The sequence below is a fragment of the Oryzias latipes genome, chromosome 4 (assembly GCF_002234675.1).
Source record: "Oryzias latipes chromosome 4, ASM223467v1".
Lineage (NCBI taxonomy): Eukaryota > Metazoa > Chordata > Actinopteri > Beloniformes > Adrianichthyidae > Oryzias > Oryzias latipes.
Window position 1 is genome coordinate 32,406,579 of NC_019862.2, and position 26,269 is coordinate 32,432,847.

At 38.8% G+C, this 26,269-nt stretch overlaps 3 protein-coding genes across 7 annotated transcripts in view; 2 read left to right on the plus strand and 1 right to left on the minus strand.

The window, feature by feature from the left end:
• The window catches only part of LOC101166215 (zinc finger RNA-binding protein), a 32,503-nt gene extending 26,548 nt beyond the window's left edge, over window positions 1–5,955 (minus strand). For both annotated transcript variants that reach the window (XM_011474585.3, XM_011474584.3), the window contains exon 1: window positions 5,836–5,955. In XM_011474585.3, the coding sequence (XP_011472887.1) occupies window positions 5,836–5,888 (53 nt within the window). In that variant the 5' untranslated portion in view covers window positions 5,889–5,955. The remainder of the gene's footprint in view (window positions 1–5,835) is intronic.
• Window positions 5,956–6,650: 695 nt separating this feature from the next.
• LOC101164549 (caytaxin) lies at window positions 6,651–17,615 on the plus strand. Of its 2 annotated transcripts, XM_011474583.3 has the most exons (13): window positions 6,651–7,308; window positions 8,656–8,740; window positions 10,142–10,200; window positions 10,285–10,527; window positions 12,253–12,426; window positions 12,506–12,608; window positions 12,697–12,828; window positions 12,918–13,004; window positions 14,058–14,156; window positions 14,329–14,364; window positions 14,458–14,523; window positions 14,629–14,691; window positions 16,246–17,615. In XM_011474583.3, the coding sequence occupies exons 2-12, from the start codon at window positions 8,664–8,666 to the stop codon at window positions 14,660–14,662; spliced, it is 1,110 nt and encodes a 369-aa protein (XP_011472885.1). In that variant the 5' UTR covers window positions 6,651–7,308; window positions 8,656–8,663; the 3' UTR covers window positions 14,663–14,691; window positions 16,246–17,615. The 2 variants fall into 2 exon arrangements, with proteins under 2 accessions (XP_011472885.1, XP_020558444.1); XM_020702785.2 differs by lacking the exons at window positions 6,651–7,308; window positions 8,656–8,740 and adding an exon at window positions 8,884–9,454.
• A 4,068-nt stretch (window positions 17,616–21,683) lies between these two features.
• On the plus strand, window positions 21,684–24,331 carry LOC101167682 (nicotinamide riboside kinase 2). Of its 3 annotated transcripts, none has more exons than XM_004085846.4 (8): window positions 21,684–21,812; window positions 22,432–22,522; window positions 22,846–22,894; window positions 23,068–23,242; window positions 23,532–23,603; window positions 23,683–23,789; window positions 23,956–24,041; window positions 24,123–24,331. In XM_004085846.4, exons 1-7 carry the CDS (start codon window positions 21,787–21,789, stop codon window positions 24,039–24,041), a joined length of 606 nt encoding a protein of 201 aa, XP_004085894.1. In that variant the 5' UTR covers window positions 21,684–21,786; the 3' UTR covers window positions 24,123–24,331. The 3 variants fall into 3 exon arrangements, with proteins under 3 accessions (XP_004085894.1, XP_011492588.1, XP_020556892.1); XM_011494286.3 differs by having other exon boundaries at window positions 24,126–24,331; XM_020701233.2 differs by lacking the exon at window positions 22,846–22,894 and having other exon boundaries at window positions 21,689–21,812.
• The last annotated feature ends 1,938 nt before the right edge of the window (window positions 24,332–26,269 follow it).

Below are 26,269 nucleotides of genomic sequence, written 5' to 3' on the forward strand. Positions count from 1 at the left end.
GGTTCATACAAGGGCGTGGAAAAGACAAGGAAAAGAAAGATGTTTGGAGTGTATTTCCATTTTTAAAAGGTGAAAAAAGTGCAATAAATCACCTTTAAAATCACCTTAAAAATAATAATGAAATACTCAGATTACTCTATTTTAGCCAAGGATACAGGAAACAGAAAGAATGATTTGATTTGTCAACAAATAAGTTTAACCATAATTTTGTACTAGAAGTAAGCCACACTTTTGAAATGCAAAGAGATGGAAAGTGGTACTTTTGGACCGAAAACATGTTTTTGCTTGACCGTTTTCTCAGAAATGTTGAATATTTGCATATTTTTCTAATTCTACATTTGAAATATTTTGAATTAATCTGAAATAATCCCAGAACAACAAGTGGTCTTCACCCCAGACGAAACAGCATGAAGGAACACCAACGGACTCTTGGAAGAGGAACCTTCAGGGAATAAGTGGCATTGAACAAAGTGAACACCAGATCTTTGACACACTTTACTCTCCACACCAAAGACAAAAGAGCTCATCAATTAACATTAAACTAATGCAGCATCGCTACATTCAAAATTTAATATGACAATTTCTCATTTTTTCTGAAAAACTACAGAATGACAAGAACAAAAATCAACCATGCACACCAGTGTTTTTCCACCAGTGTGCCGTGGGAAATGACTCATTCACTGATCTAAAAACATTTCCATCTCCAGGATTTCAGCTCTGTGTTCATCCAAACAGGCCCTGATAAAACACTGAGTAGTTAGGAATATGAAAGATCATAAAATACTTCTATTAAAATAATTCTATTAAAGACATTTTGATAAGAAGGACGGTACCGCGATTTAGCCGCAGCTTCAGCTGTTTTAGGAAAAGTCCCGCCCCTTTAACTGTCTCCACCTATCATTCTTGGAGGCTTTATCACATGTCATCAGTCTGACCAATCAGAAGTGGTTAAAGTCTTCACTTCCTTGTTCTGATACCAGCTAAAGCTCATCTTTAGCGGTGTAGTTTTCCACAGAATCCGGGGTCAGATGCATTGGGTTAAATGACAGCGTCTCAGCGTACAATGAGTCTTCCCTGTTAAACGTCTTAAAACAACATCAAACACATCAAACAGTTTTGAAATCTTCTTGATGAAATCAGAGGTCAGAGGTCAACAGTTTAGTTCTCCTTCAAGGTTTGTGTTTCTTAACAGCCAAACATCCCAGAGTTTGGTCCAAGTCATCTTTCTAACTGAAACACTTTTCTAAGAACGTCTGGATTATTTTAGATGTTAAACTGAAGAAGAAGTAACACCAACATTTAAGAAACAGGATTAAGGTGAAACAGACACAATTAAACTAAATTCAAACAGTTTAATCATCTAAAAAAATAAACATTTTTTTTCCAAAGACTTCATTTTTGATTAAAACAACAGAAACATTAATAAAACATAAGAAAATATAAATATAATGGTAGTTTCTTGTGATCATAATTGTTCAAAAATTACAGCTGTCTTTGCACCAAAACTTAAATAAATTTAAAAAAAATAAATCACTATTTAGGAAGAATATTCTTGTTTTTTTGTGAGGTTACATCAAATTGCATGTTAATAAACTGAAGGGAAAAACAACTACCAGGGTAAAATGTCAAATAATTTAAAAATTATTACTGAAAACTGAACTTTTATTACAACTTTTAGAAAAAACAGCTGCAGCTTCCAGCTTTTTCTGCTGTAATTATCACCAAAATGAACGTGAGATCATGGAGGGACTGTCCATCAATACAGACTATAGAGTTTGTCTTTTTTTAATTTTTGGATGCTGGTGTGCCGCTGGAGTTTTGTCAGGGATAAAGTGTGCCGTGGCTCAAAAAAGGTTGAAAAACACTGATGTACAGGATCCAAAAGTACGGCAGCAAAAGGCTGATTTTCCCGTAAATCTAAACGCAGATGCAGAAAAACCAAAAACCTGGATGGAGCTACAAGACATTTACAGCAACAATGGGAGAAGTTGTCCAATGCCAAAAATAAGGGAAGAGTTTTGTAAAATGGACAAAAATAAAGGTTTGTTTCAACTTGAAACCCAACCAGGAATGAGGCCTAAACGGATGAGCTATCAGTATCTCACGCTGTCAGCTCCAGGAACACAAGGACAAAGCTAAAATTAAACGGCACCTTCAGGTCACAAGAGTGCTGTGGAAGAACACACAAAAACACAACACATGCGGACAGCATCACGACACGCATACATTAACTGTGTGGATCCACTTCTACACGACCGTGTCTGACACAATCACAACACATCGGACAGGAGGCTCTGCTGACTGCAGCCAGCGGCTCGTTGAACATTCAGCCGTTCTGTTGGACCTGAAGGACAAAACCGCCACTCAGTGACCATAAAGGGGCGGTTTAGCATCAAGTTCTCCGGTCATTTCCTGGAACCGTTTCCTGTCTGACCCGTTCATTTGGGTCATTTGGTTTTTTTTTTTTTTTTCCCGGTTCCGGGGTTAAGGCAGGACGCGTGGTCGCGGCTCTCTGCGGATACTATCTTCAAATTACTTAAGAAGTTGATTTTCTCCAAAAAGAGAGCTGACCATGCCCCCGAAGAAACCCCAGGAATATGAAGAGCTCAAAAAATCTCTTGACATTATTCAAGAAACGCTGAAAAGTTTTATGGATCAAGTGTCGGCTAAGCTAACACCGCTCTGGGATATGATGGAAGAGTTCCGAAGATTTCGGGCTCAAAACGAGCAGGGAGAAAACCGGGTCGAGATTCTGGAGAAAAGACTGGACGATGTGGAACAGCAAGTAAGGATGAATAATGTCATTCTCACTGGAGTACCAATCAAGCCTCGAGCGAAGCTGAATTCAGCAGGAGCTAGCACTGCTAATGCTAGCGCTAGCGTAGCTAGCAGTGCTAATACGGAGATCGACGCGTCGCTGGAGCAGCAAATACATTCATTTCTCACATCTAAAGGGATTTCCCTGGATCTCAATACCATCGAGACCTGCCACCTGCTCCCCAGGAGAAAGGAGACGGATAAACCAGCGATCCTCATCAGGTTTGTGAATCACAAACACAAGCTAGCTCTGATGAATCAACGCAAAAACCTGAAAGGTTCGGCTGCTTATCTGAACGACCATCTGACAAGAAGGAATGCTGAAATCTCAAAACATGCACGGCTTCTCAGGAAGCGTAAGCAGATTGAGAACACTTGGGTTAAAGGCTGCAGGATTTATGTCAAACCGCTCGGTCCACAGGACCGGGCCAAGGTTATGGTTGTGAACACCATGAAGGACTTTGAGAAGTGTTTGATCACGGTCGTCTGAATCAACGTGGAGTAATAAATCAAAGAGCCAAATAATTTCAAGAAATATGACACCTGGAATCTTCACTTTCTCCATAAGTCTGACGTCACCTGAATAACAGCAGAGTTCTGACCTGCAGACAATTTGACCTCAACTTTCACCGCAGCTGATATCAGCTGAAGAAGGATATGGACCTGAATCTAATGTCTGCAGACATAACATGGAAGAGAACTATTAACTGTTTTGAACCCAGAAGATCAGCTGTTATCAGTAAAAGAAGAAATACCAACCTTGGACAATCGACAGATTGTGGACCCTTTTAAATTTTTTTCCTTACAGCATTACCTTATTATAAAAAAAAAAAAAAAGAAAAAAAAAATTTTTTTAAAAAGTAAAACAAATGATTAATCACTTATTGAAAATTGTTAAATTGATTGACTTTTGATGATATTACTTCACTAGCTCCTAAAATTGATAAAATGATTCAAAAATCTTTCCTAATGTAGCATAATTTTGCACATGTTTTTAACTTTTGATACTTGATGAAATTTTGCTATGAAAACTCCTGAAACAGTGTTGTGTCTATTTTACTGGTATAGTATTATGTTTTAAAGCATATGAATGACTTTTAAAAGTAACATAATTTGCATATATTTCAGATGCTGCATTTGCCATGTTGATTTCTAAAGTTATTTTTGACGTAGTACTTAAGTAATTTCATCTTTGGCACGTGCTTTATTGATACCTTATGATTATTAATTCTGTCTGATAAAACCTAGGAACCGGATATTGATAAATCATGTAATAAAATGGTTATAGTATAACGGGGTGGGATTATATAAGTTCGCTTCTTTCCACTCCCTTTCAAGCAATTTTTATTAATTATGTCTAATTATCCTAAGTTTGATTAGTTACTGTATGAATGTATAACTGATGATTATATTGCTTTTGTGTGTATTACTCCTATTTGATTGCTTGAAATAAACCATTTCAAATCAAAAATTCAAATCAAAATCAAATTTGCAGCTTCTGTGCATTTAATCCTGATGTTTTTCTCATTTTTAATTTGTTTGGTTTAAAAGAAGAAAAAAAAAGAGATTGAGCATCTGCAATCACACAAACAGCATGAACAGGAGTCCTGCAGACGTAAACTACAACACACAAGAAAGGTCCACGACGCCGTGACCTTTGGAGGAGAAAGGGAGAACAAGCAAGAAAAATGAAGCTTACAATGATGTATTGAAAATAAATACACTGCAATTGGTTTCCAATGAAGGCTGTTAGCACGTGGGACACAAATTGTTTTTTGGGGGGGGAGTGTCTTTATGTACCTGCTGGATTACCAAGTGGAGCGTAATCACGCTAACTCATATCCGGTCTGTTGGAACCGACATACCCAGAGTAAACAAGTTCAGGTGGATTTCAGCCAGAGTTCAAGGTTAAACTCAGGCTAGTTTAAACGGGCCTTCTGGAATACCCCCCAGGTTAACTTTTCCATCCTGAATATTTCTAAACAAAATCTGAAAATGTAAGGGGAAAAAAAAGCAACTTTTTCAAGTTACATACAAAACAGCAGTATTAAAAAAGAATATGTCTTTGTTTTCTTTTACGCCTACATATTAGAATTTTTTTAATACAAGCAATCAAATAAGAAAAAAACTACAAACAAAACTAATATATGTACACATATATACATACTAGGGCTGCACGATATGAGGAAAACTTTGCGACATTAGTGATCAATATTGTTATAATATACGATATAACTTGTGATACATGAACAAATAGAAAAACGAGAAACATAATTTCCATTTCAACTGCAGCCGTTTAATTTAATACCATCTTTCATTTCACCAGAACGACAACATGAAACTTTTATCAGAGAGCAGGACAAAGTAATGAGGAAGGGGACTGTAAACTGTGACCATTTAAATGAACAATAAAGTTCAATTTATTCAAATCTACCTGCGTTGAAAGGTTAACCACAAAACAAACACATCTGAGATCACAAATCATATTTAAAAAGTCTAACATCAAAATACCCAAACATGTAGTCACTTTAGTAATGTAAATGTTTTTCAGTGACACAAACAAATGTTTTGAATGTAAACTCAGTAAGATCAGCCTTGGCTAAATCTGGGGACTGTCCCTTGTCCGAAACAAACGCCGGCCAAAAATCTCACCCCGCGCGCGCACCAACTCTTTCACCTCCACGAGCCCGCTCATCCTCACAAACTGTCCGTTTGTTTTAGCGCTGCGACCCGACGTTCAGTAAAGTCCCCAGACACTTACTGTCACTCCTCCACGGAGGACGACTCGGGTTATTTCTCTCATCTCGCCTGGGAGGTCGGCCCGGAAAGTCTGAGCTAATGCTAGCCCACCGCTCAAACCAGCGGGTCAAGCTAGCCGCACTGCCGGACCAGCCGCCACTGCTAACGCTCTAACGACACGTAAATACCCCAAAGTTACCGTGTCTCTGCCCGCACATCACAAAAACATGTACCTGTGGTTCAACACACAATGACAACAACGTACATCACGTGAATTACCTGTACTGTGGACCGGCACCATGTGTGAAGCCAAAATAGTTGCTTGCAGCCATTTTAGCATCCCGGTACAGCGTCGTACTGGATGCAAGCAACGAAGCAGCGACTCTCGGCCTCAAGAGATCTCCCTCCGCCGTTTCACCCAATCATAGCACCGGTTTTTGGTGACCGCAGAGGTGAAACTGTTCCCATGATTTTTTACTTTAATGCTTTAAAATATATTTTTAATCATTTAAAAAAAATATTTAGTATAATGGCTTTCATATCTCATGTCTGTCATTTTTATCATCTCATTTGCTTTGCTGGTTTGGGCGAAAGCGGAAGTTAGTAACAGCGTAGCCTCTGAAAACGCTCCCACGTCTTATGCGCTAAATGTTTACGTGGTCTGACTCGAATTTAAAGAGTAACACTCCAGGGAAGATAATAATAATAATAATAATAATAATAATAATAATAATAATAATAATGCTAATAATAATAATAATAATAATGCTAATAATAATAATAATAATAATAATAATAATTATTATTATTATTATTATTATTATTATTATTATTATTATTATTATGATAATGTGTTAGATAAAGAATCTGTTTTACCTTTTTTTATTTCACGTATTTAATTTTTCTTACCTAATATCCATATGAAATCGTGAGGAATTTAAAGGGGTGTCTACATATAAAAATCTGCATATAAATGGGTGTTTTTGGAGCATTGCCACTGCAACATATGTTAGATTCTATTGGCTGAATACAAGTCAAGTGATTGAATAATTCAAACTGGAGACGGTGGTATGAAAGAGCCAAGGGCAAAGAGACAGAGAGGGAGCACAGGGGCTCTGATGGAGAGAAATGCTGTTGCCAGGAAACAGCAGCCACATAAACGTCCACTGAATACAGCAACAGGATTACCCACAGGCTTCAACTCAGAGACTAACGCTCATTTTTCTCAAGTTGCTTGCAGGAATATGCACAATTTTTGCTTTTAGTTTTGGATCCAGAAAATGATCTCAGTGTAAGGGGAAAAAGGATGTATGGATCCAGATTATGAAGGGGACTAGACGGGAGATGACTGCCAGAGCGGATGCATTCCTCATAAAGGGATTTTGTGTCCTGGTTGTTGGAAGAAGATTTTGAGAGGCAGACTGTCTTCACTGAAAATCTTTCCCACACCAAAGGTGGCCGTGGCCAGAGGAGGGGAGGGGGACGCCAGAACAGAGGTTCCTCCTGTCTTCAAACACCTGCGGCTGGCTAAGCTGCTGACACTGAGGACGCTGTGTCTGTGCATGAGCATATTTGAGTGTGTGCATGGATTCACAAAAGAGAAAGAGGAGGGAATTCACACTGGTTTGAGCGTGCATGTGGGGGATTGGGACTTTCTTCCGTCAAATCCTTGCATCTGAGACTGCAGAGGAGAGACACGATTACGCAGGCACGCCTCAGAGACTGAATCTGAGGGGATCTTGTGTTGCTCACGTGAGTATAGAAGCTGACTTTACATCCTTGGCTTTGTACGCCGTGCTCCATCCCCGTCCATTAGCATGCAAAATCTCCAGTGGTCGTCCTACTTGAGGTGACCTAGAAAGGTTGTGGAGCTGTTTTAATGGCTTGGAGAGGTGCAGCACATTTTTGATTTGAGAGAAAACAATACATTTTTAAATTTAGATATTTTCTAACAGAAAGCTAGTGCAGATTGTTCTGTAGGTGCTTGAAAGCATTGTAAGTCATTGAGAAATGCAAGCAGATCCTGGTTTTGTGTCTCTGCCTTTTGTGCATGTTGACGCTGCAGCCATTCTGTGTGACTTTGTCACTTTAAGAGATTGTTTGCTTGGGTTTCTATATTTTACAGCTGAATAAACGTCCCAGACCATTTTATTCAAAGGATGTTTTTTTTATCTGTCAAAAGGCAGAGCGGATAGAAACGTCTGGTAGTCAGAGCAGGATGCATGATCACTTAAGGCATTAACACACATATACATATTTTGTTTATTTGGTTCGAGATGGGACTATCATCCAGACTTCCAACCATAACTGTAAAAATTAATAACGATGATGGTTTTGTTTGGCGTCTTTCTCTGAACTCAAGGTCCCCAAACGAGGATAAAAGCACACATTTAAAAATGATACGTTTCCACTTCCCTCTGAGTACATATGTTAATATTAAACTGAGCTTTGCAGTGATCAATCTCATTGAACTTTAAGAATGACTTTTGAACACTTCTAGTGTTTACTTCACTGCTGCAGTCAGACTTATGAAACACACCTTGGTAAAAAGACTATAACTGTGATCCAGATTATTCTCACACTCTCTTTGCTTTTCCCTTTTCCAGAATGAGCTTTTTCAGTTGCTTTTCTTTTTCTTTTGGGTGAACACAGACTTTTAAAGGGAACTTTCTCTGTTGTGACTTCGACCATCAGTACGAATGAAGATCAAACGGGTTGCAGTGTGGCAGGATTACAGTGCAGTGAAGGAGGATTAATCTGGAATGTCAATCTCTACACCGCCCCCTGGAATTCCACTCTGGGATTGTTTTTAGTAATACTTGACTTGGAGAAAAACGGAGCCCAGACAATTAGCTCAGTCGTAATAAGTCACAAGCCTGTCACACGGACTCCCCAGAGCAGGAAGCTGAAGACCACCTGACTTTTGGTCATTTCACCCTTTAAATAAGAATCAAAGAGCAGATTATTTGGTTTAAATCTCCTCTCAGTGATGACTCTTCATTTTTGCTGTGTCCCAGCTGTGTCGCCACACGGTTGCCTGTTTGCCACTGCTGCCCGTTCCTCCTGTAAATGCTTATCAAATGTCTTTCTGCCCCCCAGGCCCACAGATGGGCACCACGGAGGCCACTCTGCGAATGGAGAACATGGAAGTGAAGGATGAGTGGCAGGATGAAGACTTCCCCAGGTTGGACTTTCATGTCTCCGTCTTTCTGTCTCCTAAATGATCTGAAAATGCTGCATCATTGTCCGTTTCTGTGGAGTTGCATGTTTTGAACCAACAATATGGCATTTGTTCCTGGATGTTTACCGTGAATATGTTGTGCTTATACAGGCTTATATCTTGGATGTGACAATACCTAATTCTTAGTCAGCAAACATTTTATTTTTGTTTAATTTGTTAATTTCTTTAGATCAGGTTGACCTCAAAAATGTATCTGGCATTATGAAAGCTGATGAAAGACTCACGGCTCTTAAAACTAGAGGACAAAGCAAACTGCAGATCTTTGCTATAATAATATACATCTTCTGGGTAAACAGTGTGCAGTCAGTGAGATGGAAAGCTTTGTGGACAAAAAAGGGAAGTGAGTGGGATGATCACCCAACCTGGGTCCTTCCTCCCTCGTCTTCCCTCCATCCTCATCAAATGAGGAGGCAGGAAGCAGGGAGCAGGTGCAGCTCAGCCTGCGTCATGTGATGCATCAGCAGTCTCCCATCAACACCACCATTCAGGAAAATGGTGGAACCCTTAGCCTAAACGCAGACAGAGACGGCAGCAAAACAGAAAAGGACGCTCTGATGAAGAGGAGTGACTTAGCAGAACGAGAGCAGGAGGTTAGTCAGGTTACAGGAGGACTTTGCATCGTCGCTCAGTGAAGCAGCCCTGTGATCTAAAAAGGAGGTAAGATGTTTCCAGTCTGCAGATAAAATGATGAGGATTCAAAACAGATCCTCTTTGATGTTTGTCAAAGTTTCACAATGCAGGAGAAGGAGATGCTTTTAAAAAAAGAAAATCTTCCAGCAGCCCTCAGCCCTGGGGAGTTGAGTCAAACCCGCACAGATTTCTTTCAGTCTATAGTCACACAAAATAGTGATGTCTGGCTGTTATTTACAGGGAAAGACACTGCAGTCTCTTTTCAAAGTATTGTCTGCAGGAATGTTTTTATTGTTTTGACAAATATACTGATAATAATACTGATATATTTAATAACACTGATAATAATACTGATAAAAATGTATGTGACTCAGGCAGGTTAAGAACAAAGACATTTGTTTTGTTTTTTAATAAAATTCCAAAAGCATCAAATTTCAAGGAAAACAAAGATGCTGTTCAGTTCACTGTTTCTTTCTTTTCATTTTCCCTCCACCCCCTAGTCCACCCTTCTTCGTCTAAATCATGTGACCTATTACTAAATCTCTGCTCCTCCTCTTCACCAAAGGAGGAAATTAAAAACCACTTCCATCCGTCTCATTCACATTTGTATCTTTAGTGTAAAAGAGTCGTGTCCACCAGGTTCCTCAAAATGAGGCCACAGCTTTAGACCTGCACACACCTGGAACCTCACCTGTGGGTTGTCTTTCTTTCCAGACCTCTACCTGAGTACGGAGACATGGATCCCTCTTGTGGACTCACAGACAACAGAGTCTGTACGTCTCCAACTGTCCTCAAACACAACCTTCTGCTCCCACATTGCATGGACTAAAGCAGCTCCTCTTGGTGTCTCCCTGCAGCTCCTCCTGGCTCCCTGCACGTGACTCCACCTGGAGGAGGCGTGTCCTCAAGTCACCGCAAGCGACGCACACTGGTCGCCCCGGAGATGAACCTGTCCTTGGACCAAAGTGAAGGCTCTCTGCTGTCAGATGACTTCCTGGACACCCCAGATGACTTGGACATAAATGTGGACGACATTGATACACCAGATGAAACGGACTCGCTGGAGTTCATCACCAACGGCAACGACCTGGAGTGGGAAGGTGAGCAGAGTCAGAGAAATCTCTACCTGGTATCCTTATTCTTATTAGAATTTATTTTATAAGGATATCCACATTAGAACGTTGCAACAGAAAATCATTCAAATGAAAACATTTCAACTTAACATAAAAAGATTCAAATACTTAGACATAAAAATAGTGAAGTCGTGATGAAGAGAAACAATGACAGTTTTTAGTGGAATTCTCTGTTTTTTTGAACTTGACCTACAAGACACTTAATTATGTTTGGTTAGTTTCCATTAGAGTTGCAAGTACAAACTGTTTTTTCCTTAAAATCTGTGCTGCAAATGGGACAGTAAGCAGCAACTGAAGGGTTTGATTGGCGGGTGTGAAGCTTTCATTGATGTGTAATAATTCAGACAAAGATTTCTAAATAAAAATGGACCAATGGCACGGCCTCCTAGTGGAAAGAGAAGGCTATCCCACTAGTTTACAGTTCCCATTCATGAACCGTGAAGAGGGGGGCTAAGGGCAGGGATGTCCACTTTAGCTTAGTCAGTTTGTTAGTTCATTTTAGTATTTTCCTAATGAATTCTATGTATTCATGATCCTTTTGATTTTATGTTTAACTTTTCAATTACCGATACGAAGCCCATCGAGACGACTGTTGATGTGAATTTGGACTAAACAAATAAAACTGAATTGAACTGAAGAGGCATTCATAAAGAAGATCACCACAATCCAGCAGAGATTATAAAAAAGTCGCATTTACAAGATGTTTTTTTTTTTTACTTTAAAAGAGAAACAACTTATTTTGATAAGAGATACTCAACATAAGTTTCTGCTTCTTTAAAAGGTTTTCCAAGTGACAGAGTTGTCAATTAGTACATCAAGATACTTGTACAACTGATTGCAGTGACTGGAATATCAGGAGGGAAGTTTTATTGGAAAACAACATTAGCTTAAAGTTCTCAGCACTAAGCTGAAGAACTGAGTTCTGGACAGCAACAAAAGCTTTCTGTAAGCTTTCAATGACCTGAATACGGTCCAAATAACCAGTCATCAGCATAAAAGTGCAAGTGAGCTTCAGAGACTTTTGACCTAAGTCATTAATAGAGGATAAATGTAAGGGGTCCCAAAACTGAACCCTGCGGCACCCCCCTTTTTGGATGATGACTAATTCTGAACAAGAATCCTCATGTTTGATACACTGAGTTTTGTTATTTAGATGGTTTCATAACCATGCAACTGCATGTTCTGAAAGTCCAATGCTGACTAATCTGTCTATTAAGAACTAAAAGAACTTAAAAGTTTTAGGATTATGTTCATTTTTCAACTGTTAATATCAATCTACACCTCATAAAAAACTCTTTTCCAGATATCAATTTAGGAAAATTCTAATAAAACAGACAGTAACACATTTTCATCCACAGTCAATAAATGATGCTAGAAAGTAGAAAATCTGTCAAATCCATATACAGAAACTTTATACCGTCTGCAATGAAGAAAACTGTCTCTAATTCAGTTTTTTTCTTCGTGCAGAATTGGATAAAAAAACAGAAAATCGTAAAATTTTACATCCCAGCGCAGCTACAGTCTCTGTTTCCTGAAAACAGATTCAAATACTCAACTCAGACATCAGATTAAAGAAGTGAAACTGCATCATTGGTGTACAAAAGGTCACCTTTAAGGGTCTTCCAGATGACACGTTTTCACGTCAGCCAAAGACATTCGTCATGAAATGCAGAGTGCTTGCTCCTCGTCCAGATGACGCCCCGGTGGCCTCGGCTAAAGCAGGTCCCTGCGGCGGGTCTGCAGAGGCAGACGGGGATGGAAATGCAAACAGCGGGCGGCTGTGGAGAACCGTGATCATCGGGGAGCAGGAGCATCGTATCGACATGCAGGTCATAAGACCCTACCTCCGCGTCATCACACACGGAGGTCAGTTTTAGTCAGGAAAGCTCTGCACCAGGTCAGCCAGCATTTGAGGAACCTGTCGTCTCACTGCCTCTCTCTTCAGGTTACTATGGAGAAGGCCTAAATGCTATCATTGTGTTCTCTGCCTGCTACCTGCCTGACAGCAGCTGTCCAGACTATCACTACATCATGGAAAACCTCTTCCTGTACGTTTTCCCATCTAACGTTGGCACTTTGACATCGATCTTCTGTTCTGATTGTAAATCTCAGGAAAAGTAACTCTTCTGTCCTCAGATACGTGGTGAGCAGCCTTGAGATGCTCGTGGCCGAAGATTACCTGATCATCTACATGAACGGCGCCACTCCTCGAAATAAGATGCCTGGGATCAGCTGGCTGAAGAAGTGCTACCAAATGATTGACAGAAGGTTAAAAAAGGGACAATTTGAGATGAAAACAGTAAGAAAAATGGGCAATGTACTGAAAATGAGAAGCTGTTATTATTGCTTTTGTGCAGATTGAGGAAGAACCTGAAGTCTCTGGTTATCGCTCATCCGACATGGTTCATCCGCACGGTCCTGGCTATTTCCAGACCTTTCATCAGGTAACAAACGTGCTTTCAAACTGGAGTCACTTGCAGAAACTGAAAGCATATTTATGATTGAACCAAACCTTAAAGCTACCATGGCCCAGTGCTGACATTCTGTGTTAAAGAAGAAGCTGGGTGTGAGGAAACATGGCTTATCTCACGTTCCAGCTAGCCCACCTCTACTCCTCTGTCTGCGTCATTGCCCCCCCATGGTCCCCCCCATGAGATGCAGACACTCTTTTGAAGCTCAGTTGATATTTCGCACAGCAGCCTGAATGTGCTGCGCAGTTTTCTGTCTGTATTTCTGGAAGGTCATCAGAAATGTTTGCAGTAACGATTAAAACTATTTGGTTTAAGACGCAACATGGAATCATTGTGTCACAAAGTGTTGAAGAAGTCCAAAAGACCTGCAGAGTCTTCACACAGTAAACGAGCCTCGTCTGCACTGAAGGAGTTTTTACTTTATTCAGTTTTAAAAACAAAATAAAAGGAAAGTATTAGAACAAAAATGACTATTTTAATGCCACAGTTTGAAAATTAAAGACAAAAATTGTTCAGACGGAGTGTTTCAATCTGTCTTATATAAGCCCCTGCCCAGATGCCAGTGACCTCAGTGACCTGAATGACTGAGGTCAGGGTGGGGCCAATGCAGACGTGGATGGATACACAACTATTAGTAGAAACAAGTCAGAAAGCGTTTCAAAAAAAGATCAAAGTCAGAAAATCCAATGAATGATTTGTTTGAGAATAATCAGGTTTTCAAGAATAAGGGGGGGGGACTGTTGCTTTGATGTAAAATTGGCTTTTGACTTTTCTTTAGAGCTTAAAAAACTCTGAAAGCATCTCACCTGTTTTTTACTCTTTTGTCTCTATTTTAAAATATCCAATTGCATTCATATGAATTTTCTGAAGGGGCACAGAGACTTTTGTGACATAATTGAAAATATCCGTTTTGCTTTCCTGTTTTCATGTTCTGCTTTGTTTCCTGGTTGGATTTGGCTTTAAAATCCATAAACTCACATTGGAGTGTTGCTTCCGCCGCTATCGTTTCCCTGCTGTCCTCCTCAGTGTGAAGTTCATGAATAAAATCCAGTACGTCCACAGTCTGGATGAACTGGCAGCGCTTGTCCCCATGGAGCACGTCCACGTCCCCGAATGTGTGGTGCAGTGAGTATCTGTGACCACCAGATGGAGACAGAGACAGATTCCTGATGCTCGGAACTGGCTGCTCATCAGATTATATTACAAACTATTCTAATGCTATTCAAATCCAATCAAATCCTCATTTTTACTGCAAATTCCCTCAACATGAACTGACAGCAGTATTTCTTATGTTTAGATTTGATGAGGAGCGAATGAAAGCGCAAAGAGAAAGGTGATTTTAAAAATACCAGGCATTACAGCTGGGATAAGCAGAAATGTCCTTGTTTTAATGTTGTAATGTTGTGTGTGTCTGCTGTGACTGAAGGATGGAGCAGGAGCAGCGTCAGCAGAAGCAGTCGGCGCAACAGGAAGCCGTCAAAAAGTCTGAGAGGTATCAGGCGGAATATGGTGTCAATTCATAAAATAAAGCATTTTTTGGGGGGTTTAGCTTTTTCTTATTTTAGAGGTTTGACATGTGTGTCTTCTGGTTTTGCAGGCCAAAGTCAGTGATTGTAGATCAAGGCTTATGAGTCGAGCTGCAGTTTCTTTGAAAATGAAGGTAAGTTTTGTGTTTTTTCCATCTGTGCAGCATCAGAACTACATTACACTACTGCCAGATTCATCTCTGCTTGAACATTGAATGACACTCATTTGCTATCAAGTACTGGGAAAATATTCATCTACTCCCAGATATACTTCAAAATTAAAACATGATTGTTTTAAATTTGACCTTTATTTTACCAGGAGGTCAGTTTGAGTTGAGATCTCTTTTTCAAAGGAGACCTGGGCCGAAAAGCATCATCCCGATAAAAGCATAGAATTAAAACAATAACATAGAAATAAAATAGAACAGCAGTAAAAAGGTTAAATAATGAGTTGTACCGTCAGGTCTAGAGGGACATATCTTTAAAAACTCAAAAAGCTTTAAATCTTCAGATCTTTTCTTTACAGCATTTACTCTTCATAAAGTCAGAGTTAGATCACCAAAGTATTTCTGCTTATTGCAATGCTTTGTTAACATTTGTTTTCCATGCTTTTAGTTATTTATTTCTTCTCTTTTGGGCGCCTTCCTTCACTGGTCGTCTATAGTCTTCTAAATAGCGCCAACGCCCCTCGTTTATTGACTAGTAGTAGATCCCAACACGGTCACTTTGCCCTGTCAGACAATATTGATTGGTAATGAGGAAATATAGGAACGGCCTTGTTATCGTGGACTCAGAGTATTGATCAGAGTTGACAGAAACTGAAGACACCTTTTCTGAAATGAATCTAAGCATAAAGCGTCTTTGTTCACATGTGGATGTTTCTTCTTTCCATCAGCTGCTTGTGTTTGGCGTCTCATTAGAATTTCTTTAGCACTGGCCGTTTCCCCACAGCCGTCCCACATCCCATCTGCGTTACCAACTAAACCGTTGAATTGGCGCAGCTTCAAACTCCACTAACCTCCTCTGGACGAAGGGCTCTGCTCTTTCTCCAGCCTGTTCTCCTCCTTTGTCGCCGTTTCCTGCGACACATTAGTTGCTTTCTGAAAGGAACAAACAGATCCACGTGAAAAGACCGGCCTCGCCAACACCCCCCCCCCCCCCCCCCCCCCCCTGCAGCCTCTGCGGCGAACACGTTCTGCACGTAACATCACGTCTGACCTCTGACCCCTCATCAACCCATTACTGACTCTGACAGCTCTCAGGTGCAGGACGAGGCTGGCTGTTGTGGAGTTTGCTCCGTTCTCACACTGTGTGAACATCTCTGCCAGCCGTGACACTAGCCTGAAGTTAATCGCCCCATCAAGTTAAATGGCTCGTCCGTTTTAACTTGAAGCTTTTTTATATTTGACACTGTTATCCTAAAAACGGAGCCGGTTTAGCTCGTGCTGGTTTGCGGCGCCTTCCGTCCGTGCAACCAGGGTTCGACTCCGGGCTGCTCCCTATTCCCTTCTCCACCTCCGTGCCGGTTCCAAGCCCGGTTTGAGAAGGTTGCGTCAGGAAGGGCATCCGGCGTAAAACATTGCCAAGTTTACCATGCGACTTGTTCGCTGTGGCGACCCCTGATGGGAGAAGCCGAAAGAGGAAGAAGACTGTTATCCTAAAAACACTGTTTTTGTGTGTTTCTCCAGGATGCAAGAACGCCATTTAACATTTCCAAACACTATCGACATCCAGCTGGAGGAATGTGCTTCCACTGCATCCATTCTGTCTCCTTGTCTGCTAAAGAGGCTTCATGCCAACGTTGAAAATGTACAATCGTGCTGAAAACCGCTGCTCCCTTCAGTCCTTCAGGTCCTGATGTGAGGCATAACCTGAATTACTACTGAGCTCTTTGTATGAAATCATCGTTTTTACGTCCTTTAACATCAAATTACAAAGGTTGCACTTTTTCCCCTTGATTTTAAAGATGATGGCACAAAAATTGATGTGTTCCAAAGCACAAAAGATCAACCACTAGTTTTAGCCTAACTTGTCTTATATGGAAGAGGTTTACCATGCAAGTTGTTTTTTTCTTTCAGAAATGCCATTTCATGATGTCTTCTAGGCTTTTGTTCATAAAGTTTCTGAATGTCTGCTCTGTGAATGTTTTGCTATAATGTGCCTTTTTTATTTTATTACATCTCTGCATTTTTTGACCCAGAAAACCTGTGAGAAAAACACTTAACGTCAGCAATACTTCTTTATTTTGTGTATTACTGCCACATAAACGGACGTTTGCTGAGGAATAAAACAGCAGCTAATATTTTGTTTCTCATAGGATGTGAATACAAAAAAAACAAATTTACATGATGAAATGTAAGACAGCAAAGAAACATTACATCCTTATAATCCAGCAGTTCTGTAACTAGAGAAACAAGCCCTTTGCATTTCCAAGCTTTTGTTTGCATCTGTTCCATAAGCAGCAGTGGATCACAAAAGTAAGAATCTCTCACCTGCTTTACTTTTATGGATTTGGACATTTTGGTTCAAATCCAACATTTGGGAGTTTTCAGGACAGAAAGTCATCGTTTGTGTTCAGAAGCTGCTTTGTTGATTCCTGTCCTTTGTTAAGGTTTGGGCTGCTTGTGGAAATTCCTGTGCATATTTCAGCTTCCATCCATGTCAAGCGGGGAAAAAAAACTATTTTTTCTCCTCTTTCTCACAAATTTCACTGTTTAACTCAAACTCTGCACTAACAAAAAGTTGTTTTTGTTTCACTGACAGCCTGATGAACCCTAATGGAAATTAGAAATGTCTTCAAATGTAATTTATCATTGTCAGAATTTTTATTTTGTTCTTTTTTACTTTACTTGTTGATGTTTTACGCAATTTTTACACAAGACTGAATAATATGCACTTCCCAAAATAAAATATTTTCATTTTCATGTCTGAAAAGCACTACCTTTTTAATGCTAAACACCCCCTATGTGTCCCCTGCAGGAGTCTGCAGGGGTTTATCTGCTTGTTTTTCATCTGTCATTGGTGGATAAATATGAATCAATAAATGTCTCTGCCATTATTCCTTTCTCTTGATTCCTGCTGATTTGGCCTGTTGAACCCAAACATAAAAACATGCTCATCTACTACAAATGAATATGTGTAGTTGTGACTTTAATTCAACTTTGTTTAAGCGTAAAATCACATGAAATGGCATATCCTGTACACAAACAAGTGAATTAAATGTGTTTTAATCCTAAATTCAAATGCTAAATGCCATGAATTAAACAGGAATAGTGCAACTAAATAAAACTTTTCTTTGACAGCTAAATTCTAATTTAGTTCATAGCTTGTCTGCATATTTCCTTTGTTTTACCTAAAACAAAGCAGATAAGATCAACAATTACAACTGTAATTTGTTATGAAAAAAGTTTTTATACAAGAGTTTATATAATATGTAGTAAGGTTTTTTGTAGACCTTGTCAAGTCAATTCAATCAACTTTATTTACCCCCGAGGGGCAATTCCCCTGGAGGTGCAGACAGTAGCATATGAAAAAAATAATCATCACAGCGAAACAAAGAGAGGCAAAATAAGAAACAATAAAAGATAAATAGCTGCAAGTGACAATAAAATCAGCAGCATGGTTTGTGTTGGTTCTCATTTATCCAGGTGACGTCAAGAAGTTGAGTCATGACAACTGGATTTAAAACGTATCACTTTGAATAAAAAAATGAGTGAAACTTTACCTGTTAATGTAAAACACCAGAAATATTTTAATGTAAAACACCAGAAATATTTTAATGTAAAACACCAGAAATATTATTAATGTAAAACACCAGAAATATTTTAATGTAAAACACCAGAAATATTATTAATGTAAAACACCAGAAATATTATTAATGTAAAACACCAGAAATATTTTAATGTAAAACACCAGAAATATTTTAATGTAAAACACCAGAAATATTATTAATGTAAAACACCAGAAATATTTTAATGTAAAACACCAGAAATATTTTAATGTAAAACACCAGAAATATTATTAATGTAAAACACCAGAAAAATTATTAATGTAAAACACCAGAAATATTATTAATGTAAAACACCAGAAATATTATTAATGTAAAACACCAGAAATATTTTAATGTAAAACACCAGAAATATTTTAATGTAAAACACCAGAAATATTTTAATGTAAAACACCAGAAATATTATTAATGTAAAACACCAGAAATATTATTAATGTAAAACACCAGAAATATTTTAATGTAAAACACCAGAAATATTTTAATGTAAAACACCAGAAATATTTTAATGTAAAACACCAGAAATATTATTAATGTAAAACACCAGAAATATTTTAATGTAAAACACCAGAAATATTTTAATGTAAAACACCAGAAATATTATTAATGTAAAACACCAGAAATATTATTAATGTAAAACACCAGAAATATTTTAATGTAAAACACCAGAAATATTATTAATGTAAAACACCAGAAATATTATTAATGTAAAACACCAGAAATATTTTAATGTAAAACACCAGAAATATTTTAATGTAAAACACCAGAAATATTATTAATGTAAAACACCAGAAATATTATTAATGTAAAACACCAGAAATATTATTAATGTAAAACACCAGAAATATTATTAATGTAAAACACCAGAAATATTTTAATGTAAAACACCAGAAATATTATTAATGTAAAACACCAGAAATATTATTAATGTAAAACACCAGAAATATTTTAATGTAAAACACCAGAAATATTATTAATGTAAAACACCAGAAATATTTTAATGTAAAACACCAGAAATATTATTAATGTAAAACACCAGAAATATTATTAATGTAAAACACCAGAAATATTTTAATGTAAAACACCAGAAATATTTTAATGTAAAACACCAGAAATATTATTAATGTAAAACACCAGAAATATTATTAATGTAAAACACCAGAAATATTATTAATGTAAAACACCAGAAATATTATTAATGTAAAACACCAGAAATATTTTAATGTAAAACACCAGAAATATTATTAATGTAAAACACCAGAAATATTTTAATGTAAAACACCAGAAATATTATTAATGTAAAACACCAGAAATATTTTAATGTAAAACACCAGAAATATTTTAATGTAAAACACCAGAAATATTTTAATGTAAAACACCAGAAATATTTTTAATGTAAAACACCAGAAATATTATTAATGTAAAACACCAGAAATATTTTAATGTAAAACACCAGAAATATTTTTAATGTAAAACACCAGAAATATTTTAATGTAAAACACCAGAAATATTTTAATGTAAAACACCAGAAATATTATTAATGTAAAACACCAGAAATATTTTAATGTAAAACACCAGAAATATTTTAATGTAAAACACCAGAAATATTATTAATGTAAAACACCAGAAATATTTTAATGTAAAACACCAGAAATATTTTAATGTAAAACACCAGAAATATTTTAATGTAAAACACCAGAAATATTTTAATGTAAAACACCAGAAATATTTTAATGTAAAACACCAGAAATATTATTAATGTAAAACACCAGAAATATTTTAATGTAAAACACCAGAAATATTTTTAATGTAAAACACCAGAAATATTTTTAATGTAAAACACCAGAAATATTTGGGGCAAAAAGCACCGGTCGGCCACATCTTTACTGTCTCACATCCGAACTTGTTTCCCAGTTCAGAAGCTTTATCAGACCTTCGGCTGCGTCACAAAGATGCTTCGATTACATTTACTAAACACGTTTTACTGAACAGTGTCAGTATTTGTAGGACAAACAGAGTCATAATGAATGTTCCCACAGCTGACAGCTCAACATGTTGTTGGGTAGTGGAGTCAACATTTTCCAAAATGCCATTTTAACTTTTTTAAAAGAGTTAAGTTCTTGGAGGTTAGTTTACTGCACTTTTAATATGTTTAGTAGAGCACATCTTTGCAAGGTGCATACAGTACTTTCTTCCAGGAATACATGATAATAGTATTGGCATATAGTATAAACTTAGACAAGTTGTAATTCAGCTTTGTCTTTATAACCGCATAAAGCACCAACCTGCAGCCAACATCAACATAGATGATGTGGAGGCATTTGGAAATCTTTGAGACACACATTTGCTTATTGCATTTTTAAAACAATGCTGCTGCTTTTATCTGTGGTTACCTGACAAATTAAATAGACTGTCTCGCATTGTCCATTAAGAACCTGAGATGTTGTGGACCAGAGTTTAGAAATATCAAGCAGCTCTGTTCTGATGTCATTTATATCAATAAAGGTTTAGCAGTTGTTAATGAGTGGGAAGAAAAATGTGTTTTATTTTATTTAGTTATTCAGAAGTTTTACTAAAGTCTCTTTACAAAAAGAAATTCTCATTTAATTTGATGTTTTTCTGTTAAACCAGAAATCAGATATTTTTTAGAACTGTTTCTGGTACTTGAGTACTTTTGTACCACAGATAATTTACTCTTACTTGAGTAAATACATGTTATTCATGGCTGCCTACTGTCTCCATACCTCTACTTAATCTCCTTTTTACTTACGTCAGTCTGGATGAATGAGTACTCCTACTTGGAAGACTTGGGCAATACTTAAAAGCAAGTAGAAGTCTGTGTAGTACTGCTATACCATCTTACTGAAACTACTGCTACTACTACTTGAGCTGTACTGTCATGAAATATTATTACGTGTAATTCTGAGATACTGTCCATTCTATGGCCAAGTTATGCTACTTAATGTTTATCAACAGGATTACAGTAAACTGTTATATTCATGGTATAAAGGTATTTCTGTGTACCGCTTCAATGTCTCAGTGCGCTACCATCAAAGGTAGTTTTCCATAAGTCGTTTCCTCAGCGGTAAGGTGGCGTGAAACTGAACCGTCAGGTGGAACCGGGAACAGACCGCAGCAGCTGCGAGAGAGCGTGGAAAAATGTGTGGGCTGTGATTGGCTGAAGACCGGAACTGTGCCGAATCTGATTGGCTGTCGCAGAGAGGCACGTCGCACGAGCGGAAAATGAACAGGACCCTGTCCGATCACGAGAACGCCCCTTCTGTGCGTGATCGTGACGTCACACATCAGCTAATATAAACCGAGTTGACCCTCGTGAGAGTTAAAACAAACTGAAGACTAGTTTATTCTCGGAGGACTTTAAAGTTTTGGTTTTTTTTCTTCGATAGTTTTTGTTTTCTCGGTGAAAGGAACAGAAAAAGAAGCGATGAAGTACATTATAGGAATTGGCGGGTAAGTTTGTTTCGTGTTTTACTTAAATCTTTTTTTGTGTTCATATTTGTGTGAATAAACTCTTGTGTGTGTGTGAGAAACACTAAACCGTTTGAACAGCCCCACTGTAGAGCTTGTCATGTATTGTAGCGTTGCAACATTGTGCTTTTGTACTGTATTAAAACAACCAACGTTGATTTTATGTGAACCCAAACGACTCTAAATTGTTATTATAATTTAGTCAGTAGTCGGCATTAACTTTTTAAAGTCTTTCAGCAGCCGCCCGCCTTTCTGCGGTGTCACTTCCGGTCTGTTTGTTGTCATAAATCGAGCGGGACTTTCGAAAATCGCCGCGTGACTCGCGTTAAAAATGGAGGGAGAATCATTTTGAAAACAAAACAAAGCGTTATATGTTGTTACCATAAATCTGACCCTTTTTAGGATATTATTGCCCCTCCAATTATAGTTATGTTTTAAACTTGATTTATGCGGTTTTTACTTATTAGGAAGAAAAAATCAATTGTAGACACCGAAAAGCAAACAATGGCTCCATTTTTATTATCAAGCCGTAAACATAAAAGTGTTGCAATAAACAAGCTAACTATTCATCATTTAATGTCATTCATGTTCTTTTTTTCAGTGTCACAAATGGTGGTAAAACCACTTTGACCAACAAACTGATCAAGACTTTGCCAAACTGCTGTGTTGTTCACCAGGATGACTTTTTCAAGGTTTGTTTAGTGAAGTTCCTGCTTTCTCCATTGTGTTTAGTTGCTGCTGGGCAGTTTTCCCTCATTGTGCTTTGGGCTAAAAGGACATTAGCATCCCCTTTGTCTTTGACCTTAGCCTCTGTGTTAACCTTTATGGATTTCACATCTGACGTCTGTTCCTCAACATAATCATTATGTTAACATAACTCCCGTATTTTCCTGCATTCTCATTTCTGCTCGCCTTTATTCCTCCCTTGTTTTGGACTATTAACTCAAGCTAGCGAGTGACGTCTTTTTATAGCTGTTAGGTTGCAGCAGTGTTTTATTGGTCACTGTTATTTCAGAAACCCGATCACATACAAGTCGGGGAGGATGGATTTAAACAATGGGACGGTAAGATTTCACTGAGGACTGCTGGTGACTCCATGTTTACCTCATTCATTCAATAACCAGCAGCCTGCACCTCATTTGGCGTCCAAACACACACGATCATTCACGGCTCCGCTCTTTACTCCCGTGTGTTCTTATCTTCTGTTCGCCCTCTTATCTCCCTGTTTGTTCATCAGTGATCACAGCGTTGGATATGGAAGCCATGACCAACACCATAAAGGGCTGGATGGAGAACCCGGTGAAGTTTGCGCGCTCGCATGGGGTCGCCCTGTCCCCGGTGCCGGCCGTGGCGAGCAGCGAGGAGCAGGTTCACATCCTGATTGTGGAGGGCTTTCTGCTGTACAACTACGCGTGAGTCATCTCTCCTTTGTCAAATGCAGTGCGACGCGTTATTAAGAAACCGTGATTAAAAGGGCCGTGGGGCAGATGCCAAGTCACGTGCTAACTTCACATGCTTGGCACTGGTTAGTGACTGACCCCCCCTGCAGCACAGTCTGCAGACGGTCCTGCAGTCGTAGATAAGACCGTGTCTGCAGCGACTGTACTCTCCGTTCTAGCAGACGCTCTGCAGCGCTGCAGATAAGAGCAGCAGGAACAGTTGTGTAATTACAGTCATGTGACCATCTGCCCCCCCTGCCAGGCCCCTGCTGGAGGCCTTTGACAAGTGCTACTACATCAGCATCCCCTACGAGGACTGCAAGAGGAGGAGAAGGTGAGCCACGCTTCACTGACTGCTGTCACTTCTCCTGATAATCGAAATGACCCAACTTTGTGTCAATTGTCGTCCTCAGTACGAGGCAGTACACCGTCCCAGACCCCCCCGGCCTGTTTGATGGTCACGTGTGGCCCATGTACCAGAAACACAGACGGCAGATGGAGGACAGCGGCTTAAACATCGGTACGCCAGACTTTCTTCACGCCTGGAAATGCGTTTCTGATCCGTTTGTGGCACAGTGACGTTAACGTTCCTGACTAAAAGTTAAAAACGAGACATTTGGGCAAACTTTCAGGAAGGAACGGTTGGGATGTCCCTGTTTTCTGTAAATGGATCACTTTGTTTGCAGAGTATCTGGATGGTGTGAAATCCAAAGAGGACCTCTACAACCAGGTCTACCAAGATATTCAGAACAACCTGCTGAATCGTTTATAGGTGGGTCTGGACTAGATTTAACCCAAACAAAGACTCCCTAAACGAGCAGAGGTCTAACCGGAGTCCCTGTTTGTTTCTCAGCAGGAAGAATGTGACCTTCTTCTGTACAGGACGTGTAAATAGCATCTTTTTGTTCTTTTTATGAAGAATTTTGAAAATGTTAACTTATGTTTTTATCTACTGTTTGGGTTTTTTATTTCATAACATTTGTTCTCATTTCCATATTTGTCTGACTTTTATCGGACCGTTTGGATCCAAACGCAAATAAAAAAATTTCAAACAAGTGAAAACTGTTCAGTGTTTGTCTGTTATTGACGTTCAAAGGAGAAGTTGGTTCAACATTTTTAGAGTTCTATGTGAGAATTAGGATTATTATAAAACTATTATGAGCCTTTTAAAACGATGAAATCCTTTAAACAGGAGCCAAACAAACTAAATCCTGTTTACGGCAGACTACATTTCATGACCATATGACCATTGGAAACTAGGGGGGGGGGGGGGGGGGGGGCAGTTTGTCTGCTTCCTAAAACCAAATTGGGAACTACAAAAATAATGCAAAAGTGTTTGAATTTCAGTTCAGCTTTAAATATACAACATTTGATTGTTTTTATAAATAAAATGATTTCTAAAGACCCTGTGACAGACTGGCGACCTGTCCAGGGCGTCCCCTGCCTTCACCCCCCCCAGGTGGCCGTATAGGCTCCAGCAGCACCGTCACCCCGAAAGGGAAAACCGGAATACAAGATGAATGATTTCTAAAGACCCTGAAATTGCTAAATATAATTTTTGCCATTTAAATATTTCTTAATATATTGTGACTACAAATAAATGCATCTGTTGATGTTTTTAAAGTTTCATTTCCTCAAATGATGGTAAAGTAAAATTCTTAGCTGCATAACAAAATATTTTCTTACAAAACAGTTTATGGATGTTTGAAAGAGGAGAAATTAGTTTAAGAGATTTTTCTATGTATTTATCTATACAAGACATATTTTATTAAGAATCTTTGTTTATTGTTTCTAACTACAAAAATCCTTTTTTAATAGCATTTAAACGCTGAAAGGTCTTTTTTAATAATATACTTGCCTTAGAAAGGTTTGTTGGTTTCCCTGCTGCAGACAGACTGCAGGCCGGCTGCTGCCTCACATGACACCTGGACAGGTATTCCAGCTCACGCCATCCGTCATGTGGCGGTCATGAGGACGCAGTGGCGTCCTGACAGGTGGTCGTGAGCTGCAGCCTGGCCTGCAGAGTCATGGTGCTAAAAATGACAGCAGCATGCGTGATGACCAACATTTGTTTCCGATCACGTCGGAGCAGTCGGGCTCCAAAGGTTCAGCGGTGGTGTTGGCTTTGGGATTCATGCCGACACGCTGAACCACCGGCTGTTTCACACAGAAAATCCCAGTGGCTCCTTATTCCAGCATCTTTACAAGAACAACAGACCCAGTCTGGACACTTTCCTGGACTGATGCCTGAACCTCTTCACGTCACTGTCATTAAATATCTGCAAATATTTCAAACCTGCTTTTCTCTGAGCCTCTCTTTGCTCTACACCTCTCCAAGCTTTTCTCAAAACCAGAACACTAGAAGTAAGGAAGTTCTTATTAAAAGAGTCCAAATAATTTTGCTTTATGTTCTTGACAAAAAACTTTATTTTAAAAGTTTAAGGATGTTATTTTAAAGTTCAGCAAATGCTGACAGACTGGAATTCATTATCATTATTTCATTTCTCAGAATGAGAGCTGGTTCTCCTCAGCTGGAGATCATCCATGTCATTCCTTTCCACACAGTCACTCCTCCTGCTCGCTTTCTAACCCTCACACTAGAATTTACACTCTGACTGCTGGATGGATTCATATCCTGGATTGTTTTTTTCAGCTATTTCCTCAGACAGAAGAGGCTTCATGTACGTCAGCCTCTTCTGGTCAAAGTGTTCCCTCTGCGTCCCGGCTCCATGAGTGCGTGCACGCCAACCTGCGTGCGTGCACGCCAACCTGCTCTGCTGGGGACAGGAAAGATCCAAACAAAGGCAAAGGGGGCGACCTCTGACCTTCTAAGTCAATAATCAACCATCCACAGGATCCAGGCTGCAGATCACCACTTTGATCTCTTATCTCAGTATTTATTGCTGAGGATTACAATTACTGATAAAAATATCAGAGTGTAACCTTGAAATGTAAACAAATGTGACTCATAACAGAGCGTCTAACGTCACTTTAAGGTTG